Source organism: Lupinus angustifolius, unplaced genomic scaffold (assembly GCF_001865875.1).
Source record: "Lupinus angustifolius cultivar Tanjil unplaced genomic scaffold, LupAngTanjil_v1.0 Scaffold_19_69, whole genome shotgun sequence".
Lineage (NCBI taxonomy): Eukaryota > Viridiplantae > Streptophyta > Magnoliopsida > Fabales > Fabaceae > Lupinus > Lupinus angustifolius.
This window is the reverse complement of record NW_017719357.1, coordinates 73,154-90,305: the sequence shown is the minus strand read 5'-3', so window position 1 is coordinate 90,305 and position 17,152 is coordinate 73,154. Positions and strand designations below refer to the sequence as shown.

At 35.6% G+C, this 17,152-nt stretch overlaps 2 protein-coding genes and 1 pseudogene across 2 annotated transcripts; all 3 read left to right on the top strand.

Annotated features, from left to right (window-relative positions):
• The first annotated feature begins 543 nt into the window (after positions 1 to 543).
• LOC109338240 lies at positions 544 to 2,565 on the top strand (annotated as a pseudogene).
• A 5,877-nt stretch (positions 2,566 to 8,442) lies between these two features.
• On the top strand, positions 8,443 to 9,642 carry LOC109338239. Its single transcript, XM_019575432.1, has 3 exons — positions 8,443 to 8,780; positions 9,252 to 9,338; positions 9,442 to 9,642. Exons 1-3 carry the CDS (start codon positions 8,457 to 8,459, stop codon positions 9,586 to 9,588), a joined length of 558 nt encoding a protein of 185 aa, XP_019430977.1. The 5' UTR covers positions 8,443 to 8,456; the 3' UTR covers positions 9,589 to 9,642.
• Positions 9,643 to 13,237: 3,595 nt separating this feature from the next.
• On the top strand, positions 13,238 to 16,015 carry LOC109338238 (nascent polypeptide-associated complex subunit alpha-like protein 2). Its single transcript, XM_019575430.1, has 4 exons — positions 13,238 to 13,410; positions 13,488 to 13,593; positions 14,500 to 14,618; positions 15,352 to 16,015. Exons 1-4 carry the CDS (start codon positions 13,309 to 13,311, stop codon positions 15,694 to 15,696), a joined length of 672 nt encoding a protein of 223 aa, XP_019430975.1. The 5' UTR covers positions 13,238 to 13,308; the 3' UTR covers positions 15,697 to 16,015.
• The last annotated feature ends 1,137 nt before the right edge of the window (positions 16,016 to 17,152 follow it).

Genomic DNA, 17,152 nt, shown 5'->3' with positions numbered 1-17,152 from the left:
TTTAGAAATTAATTAAATTGATTGAAGAAAGATTAATAATCGACATTGGTTATTTACCTCCTCTTCGCTTCGATAAATAACAGATTTAGACTAATGACCATGATCACAACCACTATTTGGCTCAAAGGGAAAGAAAGATGCGACACTCGTATCCTTGCTATTGAAACCATATTACAATATTTATTTTATCTATTAAGTTAAATATAAAAATTTTAAAAGGGGATTAATGAACGAAGAGTCAATATTGGTCAATTACCATGTTCTCACTTTGATAAATAACATATGAAGTACTAATGACCGAAAATGTTTCTTGGCTCGAAAAGAAATAAATATGCAGCACAAATTGTAACCTCGTTATTGAATCCTCATCAAAATATTTTAGTTATTAAATTAAATATTTGTTTCTAAAAGAGGGGATTAATAGACGAAGAGTCGACATTGGTCATTTACCTTCTTTCTCTCTTCGGAGGATACTACCCTTAAAACTAAACCACTGCCCCTATCTCTTCAAAGGATACTACCTTTAAAACTAAATCTATGCCTATGGGAAGAGGGAGGAAGAATTTAAAGAGGGCGTGAGAGGAAGAGCATGTGACCCTTCAAGATGGCCAAACCATTATGCAGGTTCGGAAAAGGATCATATGTCCCTAATCGTGTCTCATTCCATGTCTCAAGCCTATAACATTTTGCCATATGAAGTAACAAAAGGTCACATTTTAATTGGTTTGACACATGGAATGAGACACTGTTTCGGACATGTGATCCCAAATCCATGTAGGTACTCCCTCTTCGTGGCTCTAATCTCATTGAGGTACTTCACTACTGTAAAGCATTTTCTCATTTTCCCTCTTTTCTCATATTTATGCTCTACACATTTCTCATACTTTATTTATGCTAAGATGTTCCTGACTTGGACATGATTGTCGCGAGGATATCAGTGGGAAACTAAAAAAAATTCTGCAAGATCCATATTATAGATATTCAACTGCCTAACACAACTTTCACATTTTATCCAGACTTGGGACAGACTAATAGACTATGTATAACATCAAACACATATAAACAGGTATATAGTAACAAGTAATATGGAGAAGACAAAATTGTTTCAAGCACAACTAGAAGCGTTCACCCCTTATTTCAAAGAAGAAAGGGCGGGTAGACGTAAATTGAAAGCTAAGCGGTGGTAATTCGACCGAATCCCCCATTTTCTATCATACCGCAAGAAAGAAGAAAAAATGTTTTGAATAGAAAAATTGGAGAAAATAAATAATTCAACTAGAACTTATTATATGTATAAATTTAATGCTTTAATAATAAGTTGACGGCATGAATACCAAGGCAATTTGGCAACTGTGCAATATAGTGATAGTTTGAGAAAAATGAAGGGAAAAGTAGAAATGGGGTAAGTGATACAAGGTGTGTAAATCCTGTAAAAAAAATTACATCAATGTGAAAAATGCATTCTTCTATTGCCAATGGGCTGCATGCATGATTGTGTATAGTTTCTAGGTTTTTATGTCAAAATTATCGTGTTCGTTAGATAAACACCACGTTGTTGTTTTCTTGTTTATAATGCTTATTTTTGTTTCGGTTTAGATTTATCTCAAGGTTATGGATGCACATGGTGAGAAATCACTAGCTCTGTTTCCTGCCAAATTTCAGAAAAGCATGTGGATGAAACGAGGTTTGTCCTATGTAAGGAGCAATTCAATACGTACTATTTAATTTAGAAGTTACTAAACATGTTACTTTCTTTTAAAACCAATGGTTCTGTGTTGTCATTTTGTTTTTCTATAACTCTAGATGTTAGTCCTCATTTACCATATGGTCAATTATGGAAATGGATATTGTCTCTCTTTTCAACTCTACCTAACTAGCTATTTTTAATCAAACTTTTTCCGCTTCAATTGCAGTTACGATCGTGTGGTTATTGCGATTGTGGTCATTGTGACCGTTGCGATGCGGATTGCGGTCGTTGTAGTATGAATTATTTTATGATTAAAAAACTATTTTTGAATTCGGTGCGACCAAATGCGATCTGATGTGGTTGCATTGTGTCCCGATGCGACTCGATGCGGTCGCATTATTGTGATTCGTAATCACACCGTAATTACGGTGTGATGCGGTTACGGCAGTCACCGTAACTACAATATTGCAGCCGCAATTTAAATCACTGGGCTCGAGAACCATATGTTTATCTGCATTTTATGTAATTCCAACCCTCCAGCCAAAGAACTTGATGTTGAAATCAAGAGATTTAAAAGTTGAATTAGGTTTTATAAACTTTCATTTCTTGGTCTGCCTCAAATTTAATTAGCAGCTATCTCGGCTTCTTTCTCAATGTACGGGGAGCTTCATTGTAGTTGATGAAAGTGCAAAAGAAAAGGCTCTTGAATCATGTGGCAAGGTTGCATGTATTATTTCTCCAGTTCTTTTCTACGAACAAGTTCGAGCACTTAAGAAATATCCAGAATGATGTGTTCTTGTTTCCATCTTTGACTTTTATGGTTTTGTTTAATTGGGTTCCCACGTTCAATAATTGTATCATAATAATTTATCTGACCAGAATTTTAGTAGAAACATGGTTGGGGACGTGGGCTTGGAAGTTGGTAATAGTAAGCCCAAGATTTGGAGGGTCTATGAGAGGAGGCGTGGGAAAAGAGTGAAGGAGGCTGAGCTGGCAAAAGACAAAGGGGGAAAAGGGAAATCAGCTAGTATTTAGCATAGGATGAAAGTAGAGATATGTATCTAAGAATTCTGTTATAGAAAGAGAAATAGAGAACCTTCTCTAGGATTGATAGCTGAGGCTATCAATAGTTATTTTCATACTTCATAAGTGTAATCTATTCTTCATCATATCAATACAAAAGTTTACCATTGTTTACCTTTCTTTTCTTCATTGCATCTTCATATTTTCGACTGTCACAACTCTAACAATTGGTCCGACCTGCCGAATAAATAAACAGTGGAGGAGTGAACCATAGTAGATGCCACCAAAGATGTTAGATAGGGTTGAAGCTTTGGAAGAGCAAATGAGAGAGGTCAAAACAACTCTGCAAACCTTAGTTGCTCAGATGCAGACGCATAGTTTGGTGTTGGCAGAATTGAGTCATCAATTCAGTCAAAAAAATCGCGAAGGAGAGACAGAGCATTTTTCCGATGAAATCTGGAGTAGTGAATCACGACTTTCGGGGAAGAAGGTGAAGCTACCTGCGTTTGAAGGAGATGACCCAGTCGCATGGATTACCCGTGCTGAAATTTATTTTGATGTGCAGAACACTCCAGATGACATGCGTTTGAAGTTGGCAATGGTGAGTATAGAGAGAACCACAATTCACTAGTTCAATTTGTTTCTCGAAACAGAAGACGCCTTGTCGTGGGAGAAATTAAAAAAAATCCCTCATTGGACGTTATGGAGGAAGGTGGTTGGAGAACCCGTTTTAAGAACTATCCACTCTACGACAAACGGGGAGTGTGGAGGAATTTGTGGAAGCTTTTGAGTTATTATCTTCCCAAGTAGGGCGTTTACTAGAGGAACAATATTTGGGGTATTTTATGAGTGGGTTGAAACCTCAAATTAGAAGAAGGATACGCATTTTAAATCCTCAAACAAGAATGCAGATGATGAGGATGGCCAAGGATGTGGAGGATGAGTTGCGGGAAGAGGATGATGAAGGGGAGAAGCATTTTGGAAGGAGACACACAGGGGCTCGTAGTGAGTGGAATAGGCCAAGCCTAATTAATAGAAGTGGGGCGGCCCAAAATCAAAGAACTCGATTCTCTCTATCGGGTTGGAGCAACCTGAGTCACTCTTTAATATTGAAAATGGGTTTAGCGAGCCCAAACCAATGCTCATCTTCTTCAATAGGTTCTACAGGACTTAAGGGTGAAACAGAACGACAAAACTGTTCGGTGGAACGGTGGAAGGGCACCAAAAGTTCGTCCTATGAAGAGGTGATGGAGAGAAGGGCAAAGGGACTTTGTCTCAAATGTGGGGGAAAATATCATCCAACACAACACAAATGTCCATAACGCTCTCTTCAATTACTGATTTTTGGTGAAGGTGAAAGAGGAGATGACAACGATGAGATTATTGCAATTGAGGCCAGTGTTACCGAAGAAGACGATGACAGAGAAGCAGAATGCAAATTAATTGGGGTGATGGGGAGCATGGGAGAATATCTCACCATGAAGATAGGAGGAAAATTGGCATGGATTAACGTGATGGTCCTAATTGACAGTGGGGTCAGCCACAATTTCATCTCTCCCACCATTACTACGGCTCTAGGTCTCTCTATTACTCCAATGACAGCAAAGAATATCAAGCTTAGAGATGGTCACACGATACTCTCCAAGGGAATCTGTAAGGGAATATGAATCAACTTAGGGCCACAAACTTTTGAAGTTGATACATCAGTTCTGGAAGTAGGCGGTTTGGATGTGGTGTTGGGAGTGTCCTAGCTAAGCACACTGGGCAAGGTAGTGATGGATTGGAAAAATCTTACTATGCAATTCTGGTATGAAGGAACAATGGTGAAGTTGCTGAGTCAAGGTTGTGACCTAGTGGAACATGGGTTCTTAAACTCTTTTCTGGAAGACACGGGTAGAAGGGCAATCGACGATTGGTGGTGGATACAAAAAGGTGTTAATGACAGTATTGAGGACAAGGGGGGACAACAAGACGTCACTCGGTTGTTGAGCCAATTTCCAACAGTTTTTTGGGAACATATTAGATTACCCCCGAAGAGGAAGTAGGTCCATCATATTCAGTTATTGGTAGAATCTAGTCCAGTTAGTGTCAAGCCGTATAGGTATCCACACCATAAAAAGATGAGACTGAAAAGCAAGTTCAAGAGCTATTAAATGCAGGGGTGATTCGTCCGAGTATGAGTGCTTTCTCTAGCCCCGTGATTCTAGTCAAAAAGAAAGATGGTTCATGGCGTATGTGCATTGATTATCGAGCATTGAACAAAGTGACTATTCCATATAAGTACCCCATTCCCATTGTAGATGAGTTGTTGGATGAATTATTTGGATCGACTATTTCTTCTAAAATTGATCTAAGGTTGGGGTACCATCAAATCCGTGTCCATGAAGCGGATATTCACAAGACCACTTTCCGAACACATAATGGGCACTATGAATACCTTATTATTCCTTTCGAATTGATGAATGCCCCAACAACATTTCAAGCTACTATGAATGAAGTCTTTAGGCCTTTTCTTCGAAGCTTTGTTTTGGTATTCTTTGACAGCGTCTTGGTTTATAGCAAGACTGAGGAAGAACACCTTCATCACTTAAAGCAAGTGTTAGAGACCCTGCAAAATCACTATTTTGTTGAAAATGAAGCAAAGTGTAAGTTTCGTTGTGAATATGTTGATTATTCGGGTCATGTTATATCGGGAACTAGGGTGGTTGTTGATCCGGGGAAGGTGCAGTGTGTTGTGGATTGGCGAGTGCCTAAAAATGTTAAAGGAGTTCGGGGATTCCTATGCCTCACGAGATATTACAGGAAATTCATACGAGGCTATGGGAAAATTGCTAAACCACTAACCGAATTGACTAAGAAGAATAATTTTGTGTGGAGTGGTGCCACTTCGGAAGCCTTCAACACACTTAAGATTCGAATAACTACCTCTCATGTGTTAATGTTGCCGGATTTCACAATGCATTTCGAAGTTGAATGTGATGCAGCTGGGAGGGGTTTCGATGTTGTCTTAATGCAAAATAGAATACCCATTTCTTATTTCAGCAAAGCCTTGTCGGCTGGAAACTTGGCTAAATCGATGTATGAAAAGGAATTAATGGCCTTAGTCCTTGCCATTCAACATTGGAGGCATTATTTATTGGGTAGACCATTTGTGGTCTATACGGATCACAAAGTTTTAAAACATTTTCTACAGCAACGCATTTCCTCTCCAGATCAGCAGTGTTGGTTGGCAAAATTGTTGGGATACCAATTCGAAGTCAAGTACAAACCAGGACCTGAGAACAAGGTCACTGATGCTCTGTCCAAATGTCATGATGAGATAGAATTTACTGCTCTTATCTCTTATCCTACTTAGATTGATGCAGATAAATTGATGGATGAGGTTAGACATGATGCCTCAATGCAAAAAATAATTGAGGACCTACAAGCTGATCCGTCTGCAAGAAGGGGTTTTTCGGTTCAGCAAGGCATTTTGTTCTATCAAGGCCGTTTGGAATTGTCTCCTACCTCTCCTTCCATTCCTCTACTCTTGAATGAATTTCATGCTTCCCCTATGGGAGGTCATTAGGGTTTCCTCAGAACATATAGGAGGTTAGCTTCAAATTTATATTGGCATGGCATGCAAAAGACGATCCGTGATTACGTAAGAGCGTGTGATACTTGTCAACGGCAAAAATATGCAGCTACAACATCGGGGGGCTTACTTCAGCCCCTCCCTATTCCGAATGTAGTGTGGGAGGATATATCTCTTGACTTTGTCACTGGTCTCCCTAAGTCTAAAGGGTTTGAAGCAATTTTGGTTGTGGTGGATAGGCTTTCAAAATACATTCATTTTTTATTGTTAAAACATCCATATACTACAAAATCGGTGGCTGAGCTGTTTGTGAAGGAAGTCGTGAGATTACACGACATTCTGAAATCACTTATCAGCGATAGAGATCCATTGTTTGTCAGCCATTTCTGGATGGAGCTTTTTGAAATGCAAGGTACACATTTACGCATGAGCTCTGCTTATCATCCTGAAATGGATGGCCAAACGAAAGTTATCAACAGGTGCCTTGAAAGTTACCTTCACTGTTTTGCATCGGATCAACCAAAAACTTGGTCCTATTGGATCCTATGGGTAGAATTTTGGTATAACACCACCTTCCATGTCTCCATCGGCACAACACCTTTTGTAGTGGTGTATGGTCGACCCCCACCAAGCATTCTTCATTTCCTCAGTAACGAGACTAAAGTGACAGTCGTGGCATTGGAGTTAGAAGAAAGGGATGAGGCTTTGGGTCAATTAAAGCTTCATCTACTACGAGCTCAACAACAAATGACCAAATATGCAGACAAGAAGCGATGTGATGTGTAGTTTGACATAGATGAATGAGTGTTTCTCAAATTAAGACCCGTCATCAAAAATCATTGGCCAAACGGATTAATCAAAAATTAGCTGCTCGATTATATGGATCATTTCTTTCAACAAGTTCGAGCACTTAAGAAATCTCCAAAATGGTGTGTTCTTGTTTCCATCTTTAACTTTTGTGATTTTGTTTAATTGGGTTCCCATGTCAATAATTGTATCATAATCGTTTGTTTGACTAGGATTTTGATAGAAACATGGTTGGGGATGTGGGCTTGTAAGTTGGTAATAGTAAGCTCAAGATTTGGAGGGTCTATGAGAGGAGACGTGGTGGGAAAAGAGTGAAGGAGGCTGAGCTGGCAAAAGACAAAGGGGAAACAGGGAAATCAGTTGGTATTTAGCACATGATGAAGGTAGAGATAGGTATCTAAGAATTCTGCTATAGAAAGAGAATTAGAGAACTTTCTCTAGGATTGATAGTTGAGGCTATCAATAGTTATTTTCATACTTCATAATTGTAATTTGTTCTTCATCATATCAATACAAAAGTTTACCATTGTTTACCTTTCTTTTCTTCACTGCATCTTTATATTTTCGACTGTCACAACTCTAACAGATTTTACATGGTAGACTCTAATGGTACAAGTATCTAAGGTATCATATATTCACCTTGTCTATCATTACTCCATGCAAGCCTGCAATTTCTAAATCTGGGATAGATGATTCGAACTAAAGAACCACCTTCCAACAAAAGAAGAAGATGGATAAGAGTAATGATAATGATGATGATAGTGATGGACTACCCCCACTAGAAGCCAATACAAACCGGATGAGACCTATTGAGTTGCAACCCGGTGACAATTCAGAATCCAGATCGGATACAGATACTTGAAATCATAGTTTAATTCTCTTAGTTGCAATACAAGATTATATTCAAGTTCAACCAATGATATATGTGAAAGAATGTTCATGTCTCATTCTCTGCATAAATTCTACTGAATATTTACATATTTTGACTTTCAACTCAAAAAAGATTTGAATTTGTACTAACATTTCAAATTGTAAATCACATATAACTGCTTTATAGTCAGTTGTTTGATCAATTGCACTATGTGTTGATCTATATGTTGAAACAAAGGACTTGTATCTTTTTCTTTTTTTTATGAAAGCCAGTCTAACATTTTTTAGTTAATATTAAAAAATTATGATATGAGATAATTACATAAGTAATTATTTTAGTATTTAACTGGTTGGCGGGGAGGATTTAAATTAAACCCTTAACATTAAAACAAACAAAAAGCCCATTAATAACGAATCCTATAAAACAATCCAATAGATTTTGAACAGTCGCAGGAACAAAAGCTACGGATGAGTGAACTGAACGAGAAAAGAGAAATGGAAGAAGACCAGAGTGCTGAAGAAGAACTTCACTCTGATTCACCCAAAGAGAAAAATCATGAAGAAGAATCATTCACACCAGAAAAAGAGGAATGTTATGAATGTAATGAACTAAACATTTATTCACCAAAAGAGGTTACTCCATCTTCCATAAGTTTCATTGCATGTCTGAAAAGAAAAGAGGATATGAAACGATTTGAGGAAACCAATGATTGTTTCATTTTGGATTTCGACCCTTTTGTGTCACTTGAATTATTCAAGCCTTCTTTGAATGACAATGATGATGATGCTGATCTTTCTGTTATTGCTGAAAAGGGTCCAGTAAGTATACTTTCTATTTTTTCTCATTATTATAAAACCCCTTATGTATATAGCTTAAAGGTTTAATTTTGATAATGAAAGTTTGTGTAAAGTTTATATCTTTTTGTATGTTACTCTTAGTTTTTTCAATAAGTTACATAGTAATTTTTTATTGGCCTATCAATGCATAACCTTCACAGTGATTGTATGTTAAAAATTTATTTAAAAAACTAATCTTTTGGCATTGTGATAGAATGTTTGGAGAATTAAGTATTAGATGATTATGATGATGATGATGATCTCAGTTAGGTTTTACTATCACTGAAGATGATAGTCCTTTCAACTTTGAAGTTTTAGTTATGCTGCTATTTCATTTAGAAATGTCATAACATTTATTCCCTTCACAATATTTGGTTTGGACTCAAATGGGCTATTGTTGAACATATTATAAGGTTTGCTTGTGTTGATTAAATTTTTTTGACAAATTTATAGGTACCTTGTAGAGATTATCCTCATTCAAGACATTTTTGTCTTAAATTTCCATTCAGTACAACTCCTCATGAGAGCTGCTGTGAAATGGTAATCATTGGAATTGTTCTCTCTATGATATGTTCATTTGTGTCTCTATCTTCGGTTCTTCGCTCCGGCAAGTAACTGGTTGTGAAATCTTTGGTGAATGCAGTGTTTCTGTTATGTATGTGATTTGGCGGCCCCTTGTAAGTATTGGACCCAACCTTTGGATCCACATTGTAATGCGGATAGCAGCTGTTACTGGATGGAACAGAGAAAAATGCAGAAAATAATTGGAATTGCAGAAGAGGCTCAATGATGGTAGTTTCTCCTCAACTACTGTTTCCACATTATTAGATAGAAAGGCACTTTAGATAGATCATGAGCATTACAATCTTAGAGAATCCTGTAGAACTTTAGTATCCATATCCCTTCACTCAATTATACATTCCCCCAAGAGATGAATGTATAAGCATTGAGTGAGTATATTGTTCTGAAAAAGGGATGCTTATAATAAGCATTGAGATGAATGTATTCTATTTGGTCATGTTCTATTAATTTACCAAACACAATCTTTAAATTTCAATTGAGGACCATAGATAAATTGTCATATAAACATGTGTCTTACATTTATCATATATTCATAAGATTCTGTCTTCCCTCTTCTCTTCACCTTCCATTTTATCAGAAATCTTTCATCTACGAGTTTGCCGAAATCCTCAAAACTCGTAAGTTTGCACTAACTCGTGGAGAGAGGCATTGGTCCATGTTGGAGATATATCAAAAGACACATCCAAAAGTTATTTAAGATCAATATCTTTTACTCTATTTTATGCTATATACATGTAGTTTAATCATTTAATGCATTATAATACTAACCAAAGGTGGATATTTTCAAGGAGTTAAATTACTGAATCAGCAGTTGAATTTTTACTTAGTAATTTTGGACTATAAAATTGGATTTCACCTAGCTATAATTATTTGCTTGTTGAATTGAGGTTTTATGATAGGTAGATACCATATGTTAGAAAATGATAAAGACAAACAAATAGACAGGTGCAGAATCTGTATTGATAATACTAGAAATGCAAGAGTACAAGTAGAAAAACTAGAGAATAGTGCATGATAAAGAAATAAAATGTCAGAGGGGATGATTCCATTTTACCATGGGACAATGGAAAATTTACAGATGTGGTCCACCTTGACCGAAAAATTATGGTTTTGGTGCACCTTTTAGAAAAATTACGAAACTAGTGTAAATTTATAGAAATCGGCAATCCCATTTTCGATTTATGTATTTTTTTTTCTCTCTTCTCCCCCAAAATCGGCACTGAGGAGGGAGTTTTACTAAAATATTTTTTTTTTTTAAACTCCCCCCTAAATCGTCAATGGGGGAGTTTTATACTTTTTTTCTCTCCCCTAAATTGATAACCGGAGAGTTTTTGATTTTTTTTTAACTTGTGAGAGTTATATTATTAGTTTTAGGGTTTAATTTTTCAAACACAAATTCTAACTATACACAACATGATAAATTTTGTCAAGTCTAACCCTAGTAATAGAACACAATAATGAAAAACACACATAATATTTAAAACTAATAATATTTAATATTATGTGTGTTTTTCATTATTGTGTTCTGTTATTAGGGTTAGGGTTGACAAAATTTATCATGTTATGTGTAGTTAGGATTTGCGTTTGAAAAATTAAACCCTAAAACTAATAATATAACTCCCACAAGTTAAAAAAAATCAAAAACTCTCCGGTTGCCGATTTACGGGAGAGAAAAAAAATAAAAAAATATAAAACTCCCCATTGACGATTTAGGGGGAGTTTAAAAAAATATATTTTAGTAAAACTCCCTCCCCAATGCCGATTTTGGGGGAGGAGAGAGAAAAAAATACATAAATCGACAATGGGATTGCCGATTTCTATAAATTTACACTAGTTTTGTAATTTTTCTAAAATGTGTACCAAAACCGTAATTTTTCGATCAAGGTGCACCACATCTGTAAATTTTCCATGCAACAATAGTCACCTCACAAATCCCGAAGAATTGTCTGCCTCTGCCTCTCCCTCCCTCCCGGATTCTAGAACCTTCCTAACCATTCATCTCTTGCCAAGTGTCATCTTGGTTGGACTAAAATTCAACAACTCATTAGTTTTTTCCCAATTTATCCGAAACGCCTTTTTTCCTCTGAAATATCCTCATAATTGGCAGCCCATCAATACCCGGATCGACGAGTAATACCTTATCCTCGAGATGAAAATCGGGGAAGGTTGCCTAGACAAGTGCAAAGTCTTCTTATGTACTCTTTCATTACTATTTGCAATTCCCTATCTTCATATAACACCCTTGGAGATTGTTGATAAACAATAGTAGCAGGACAACATGTTTGAGCTTTGAGATATGAAAAATATAGTCCATCATGTGTAATCCAACACCTATGATTTATAGGTGTAACACCTCAACCTACATGTGATCTCTCTAGGCATATAAAATTTACTAAATATGTCATTCTTAAAACTTAAATATTCCTGCAGTATTTTATTCCTCTTAAATGAAGTCTCTTACAACACCTGTAAAAAGATTTATAGTTATAGAGGCTGTTGAGGTAGAAATTGTTGTATAAACAGTATACATTTTGTTCAAATTAATATATTAATTGATTCTTAGTTTCCACTCACATGGATATGCTACATAATATGTGTTTTTAAAGTATAACACCTAATATGTTTATCTGAATTTTGGAATTATTCATTTAGCAGCCTTGCCCTGAAAGTAACTGAATCATGATTGTTTTGCCTGCATTAATTGTTTCTTGAGTTGAATTATCCCCTTATATTATGTGTCCTGAGTTGAATTAGCCCCTTATATTATGTATCTTGAGTTCTACCCTCCCCCGTGTAAAATTTACTCTATACATTCAGGAAAACTTGTATGGAGATTGTACCTACCAAGTCTTATGTGGATAACAAGTGCATTTATGTTTTTTTTTATGGTTTCATTTATCACTAAATACTAATTAGTTAAATTTTTAATATGTTTTTAAGATTTTATTATTGTCTCCATATAAATACGTCTTTACATAATTTTTCATCATAAACCTTACTTGTTAGAGACTAATTTTTTAATGCTAATATTGGGTGTATCATCTTTAATATTAAACAGATCAATATTAGAATATGAGATCTAAAATGATTTAAAAATAAACTTTAATTAAAAATAATTTAAAATTCACACCATTAATCTATATCATTGAACACTCAGAGGACTTAGATTCCTAAATGTTAGGGAAATTAAAAAAATAACAAATAACGTAGAAATGGAAAATTTAAGATCATATTAAGGAATTAAGTGTGTGCCTGTGCTATCAACTGACATATGACTTTTAAGTCAAATGTTTATTTTATTTTACACATCTTATAAATATAGTATTATATATATATATATATATATATATATTCTCAATATACAAATTTATACACAATTAATAAATCATTCATAACTATTTATATTTAAAAAAATGATTATTAAATTTTAATTGTTGATAATGCAATAACAATATAAAAAATAAGAAAAAATATAGATACATCGATAGTGTATGAAATTCATACATTATTATTGTATTATCTATTATTCATATATAATTATCATCGACTCTTTAAAAAAGTAATACTAATAAATGATGATAGTATAACAACTATGTAAATTTTTACACAGCATGACATATATATTACAATCAGAAAAAAATTTGTTTGACTAACCGTAACTTACAGTCATGATTTAATCAAGTAACTTATAAGGTGCTTAATGAGGTTTGTTGATTAAATAAGTAAAAACTAACGAGAATAAAGTGGAGAGAGTAAAAGATGGTAAAGAAGGCCCAATAATGAGATGGCCCAAGAAATGTGAAAACCCTTAAAAAACACGAGGAAAGTGGAATAAGCGTTATCCCTATCCCTATCCCTATCACTCTCATTCATTCATTCACTGATTACTATCTGTGTAGCTTAGAGCTGAGTATTTGTTGAGTGGATCATGTCTCCAGGTCCAATTGTTGAACCAGCCACCGAGCCCGTAACTGACCAACAAATCCTCTCTTCCGAGGACACTACCCTTAAAACTAAACCTCTTCCACAGGTTTCCCCATTACATTCCATTTCTATTCTTAAATTTTGTCTCTTGATTTCTATGATCTTATTTTACTTTTGTTTCAGGAAAATGATGATGCTCCTCTCGTCGAAGACGTCAAGGACGACGATAAGGATGAAGCTGATGATGATGAGGACGACGATGATGATGATGACGAGGATGGCGCTCAAGGTCCCTCATTTATATTATATGTTTGATATTTATATTATATGTTTGATATATATATATATAGGTAACTGTTTCATTTAAGCAAATTTCACAAACATTTGCTTAGCGTGTGTTTGTTTCTTCGATTTGAAGAGGGAAACTCTTCAGCGGAGAAACAAACATACGCTTAACAATGCAGGAGCAACCATAGTGACCTTTTATTTATGTTGTGGATTTTGAATTTAGTCGTAGAAACCGTGAGCAGCTATGGTTAGGTTTTTTGAGGTCTAAATCGGGGGAGAAGAAATGCAGGTGTAGACTTGATATCTTAATAGTTCAATTTGTATGTGGTAATTAGAAAAAATAGTTAGGACTTAATAACATTACAGAAAATGGGCTACAGGTAAATGGATTGGATCCCCAACACGAAGAGATAAACGATAGCCCAATAGCTAAAGGTAGATGGATTGGAGACCAAGAATATTCTATGTGAAAACACTAGTGAAGACTTTCATCTAAATGACCTTTGGGAAGAGAGCGGGATACTTGTAAAGTTTGAGCTCTGTTGTAGACCACCATTATATAGTGGAAGGGATTCTTCTAATCGGTAATTAACTTGATGTGTTAATTTCGATTCAGCTAATACTTTCTGTGCTCACTACTAAAGACTTGCACAGTTTTGTGTTTTAACTTTGAATAGAAAAGTTGTGTTCTATTTCTATATTGTCAATATTGGGCTTATTAGCAAATCAGTCAGTGACATCAAAGTTATGAATTAGGATTATATTACGGTGCTTTTCCTAGAGGGAATACAAAGTATACATGTTCTTTATAACATGTCTTCATTTGCAACATCTTATTCATTCACGCTCTTATTTTAACCTTCCCCTTGATGTCTGTTGATCTGTTTTATTGTACTTTGAGATGCAGATGGTACTGAGGGTTCAAAACAAAGCAGAAGTGAGAAGAAGAGTCGAAAGGCAATGTTGAAGCTGGGACTAAAACCTGTAACTGGGATTAGTAGGGTCACAATCAAGAGAACAAAAAATGTGAGTCATCTCTCAGTCTTGTCTGCACAAATTCACTCTTTTAAATGTCTCTTTTTAACCATGTAGAGGGAGGTGTTAGCTTTATTTTTTTGGATCTTCATTTTATTGTTTTGTCGGTGGCGAAAGATATGGTAAATATGTAATGTATGATAATTCGTGATTGCTATTAGTATTAACTACTACCTTCCTTCTGAGTTTTTCTTTTTTAAATTTGCAGATTGATATTACCAGCTGTGCTCCTTATCCCCCACACACACACATTTTTTATGAATCAGAACTTTTATATTTACATTTTATTGTTTTGTTTGATAGTTGCAGTGGAAGGCCATCATTTGAAATGCATAGTTCAGATGATTTATCCGTGATTGTTAATTTTTAATAGTCTTTCGCTCCTATCTGGTGACCTCCATATTTTCATACTACACTTTGTGAACTTTTCCATTGTTCTAATTTTTGGTAGTGAAAACAAAAATCTGTGGGTTTCTTTATTTAATTGTTGTGGGCTGCATTTGTGCCATTTGAATGTTTTGGGACTTTATGACTGCCCCTTCAGCAGTCTCTGCGTAATGGATGAACAGGTCACATATATTCAATTTATCCATCTGATCACTTTGCCGGTCATTTTTCAATATACTGCTTATCATTATAGGGTGGAACCTTTAGTTTTCATTTTATATTGTTGTGTGATTTATCTTGAAGATGAGTGACCTCTAATAACAATTTTATGCTTTAGGTTCTCTTTTTCATCTCAAAGCCCGATGTCTTCAAGAGTCCAAATTCTGAGACCTACGTCATATTTGGGGAGGCAAAGATAGAGGACTTGAGCTCTCAGCTGCAGAACCAAGCTGCTCAGCAGTTCAGGATTCCAGATATTCAAGCACCAAAGACAAACCCAGATCATGGTGCTGCAGGAGCACTTCCTGATGAGGAAGAAGAGGAGGTTGATGAAACTGGTGTGGCTCCCCACGACATTGATTTGGTCATGACACAGGCAGGAGTGTCAAGAAGCAAGGCCGTTAAGGCTCTCAAGACTCACGATGGGGACATTGTTGGTGCAATCATGGAGCTCACCACTTAATTAGGCCTCATGTTCTACCTTTATCTTTTTCAGGATGATTTTGGAAGTATTGCTATCCCCAAGTTACTCTAGTCTTTCTACCCTGATGGTCCATATGGTTGGGTTTAATTTTTTCTTTTGTTGCTCTCTTAAAACCTGTGGTACTACATAACATTGATTACATTATTGTTTATTTGTTTTTACTTTTAATCAGCCTTCTGTGAGCTCTGTTTCTTTGCGCCAGATAGATAGTATGGGTTTAGCCTGGATGAGCTTTAATATGTGCCAGATATCTATAATTTTGTTAAATTGGTGTTGAGATTATTTGATTTTATTTTCATGTTTTGGGGTATAAGGTGATATGTTCGTAACTAAAGTGAGAAAAAGTAATTTAATTCTGTTGAAATGTATAGGTTAGTATGAACGTGAACATACGCCATTAGTCTTCAAGGATGTCCAACTTAAGAAAAAATGAATTCTGTTGATAGCAACGCCTTGTGATTTTAATAACATTGCAGTTCTGCAAATAGAAATGACTAGGATAAAATGATCAAATAATTGCTGCATGTGACAAAAGCTTTCAATTTCATTGAAAAACAAAGGACTAATTCACCTACAGATGATACCAAATTACGAATCATACAGTAGAAGAAAAAACAAAAGAAACCAAAGCAAATAAGCCTGCATTGAATGCAAACAAAACCAGATGGAAGCATGACATAGAATTTGGACATCTCTAGTGGTGTACGTACTTTAATCCTTCACTTCATGCTTGTCAAGACACCAATTTGACCCATCTTATCCATTGCATCAGCCAATTTGGTTGCCCATAGGTAAGGATCCTTTCCATTTTGATGCACTAGTTTAGCTGTTTTTTTTTTTTGTTTCCCACAGGTATCTTCGTACTAGTCATTTCAGTGTTAGTTAAGAGAGTTTGGTTAGATATGAACAAGCCACGGTTTGCCAAGATCTAGAGTTCCAGGGCTGGAAGGATCCATTGGAACCATCAGTTTTGGTTTGTGTTCCCTTGTGGACATTGCCTCTTCAACAGTGTCTTTATCTGCTGTGTTCGAGGAGTGGAATCAAGAAGCACATATGCATCACAGCCCTAAAATTAACAAAGTGGTTAACCTTAATGGTATCACATTAAGGTAGCATTTGTTCAGTTCTCTTTGGTTCCACTTCCACCCTTCAAGTGGAATCAAGTTGTTTGATTTTTATCATTCTATCCTTCGAACTCGTGTGTTTTACTCTGTACCGTTTTGTAGGAAACACTAGCTAAACCTATTTGTATTTTCCTATAGTCCTACTATAATTTCCAACAATGAGCTCTATTTGGTAGTGTTACAAATATTGATCAACTACCTAGCATAGTAACTTCTATTTTCAATGCTTGGTGTGGTAACTTTGAGGAAGTTGAGTGGCTAGCTAAAGAAAAAGAACCTAAACTCTACTAGAAATTAAAGGTATAACAACT

Excerpts from the sequence above, each read along its gene's own strand:
- LOC109338239 (XM_019575432.1), top strand. The coding sequence starts at position 8,457 with ATGGAAGAAGACCAGAGTGCTGAAGAAGAACTTCACTCTGATTCACCC. Across the intron at positions 8,781-9,251 it reads TTATTGCTGAAAAGGGTCCA|GTACCTTGTAGAGATTATCC; the intron begins GTAAGTATACTT and ends ACAAATTTATAG. Across the intron at positions 9,339-9,441 it reads ATGAGAGCTGCTGTGAAATG|TGTTTCTGTTATGTATGTGA; the intron begins GTAATCATTGGA and ends TGGTGAATGCAG.
- LOC109338238 (XM_019575430.1), top strand. The coding sequence starts at position 13,309 with ATGTCTCCAGGTCCAATTGTTGAACCAGCCACCGAGCCCGTAACTGAC. Across the intron at positions 13,411-13,487 it reads AAACTAAACCTCTTCCACAG|GAAAATGATGATGCTCCTCT; the intron begins GTTTCCCCATTA and ends CTTTTGTTTCAG. Across the intron at positions 14,619-15,351 it reads CAATCAAGAGAACAAAAAAT|GTTCTCTTTTTCATCTCAAA; the intron begins GTGAGTCATCTC and ends TTTATGCTTTAG.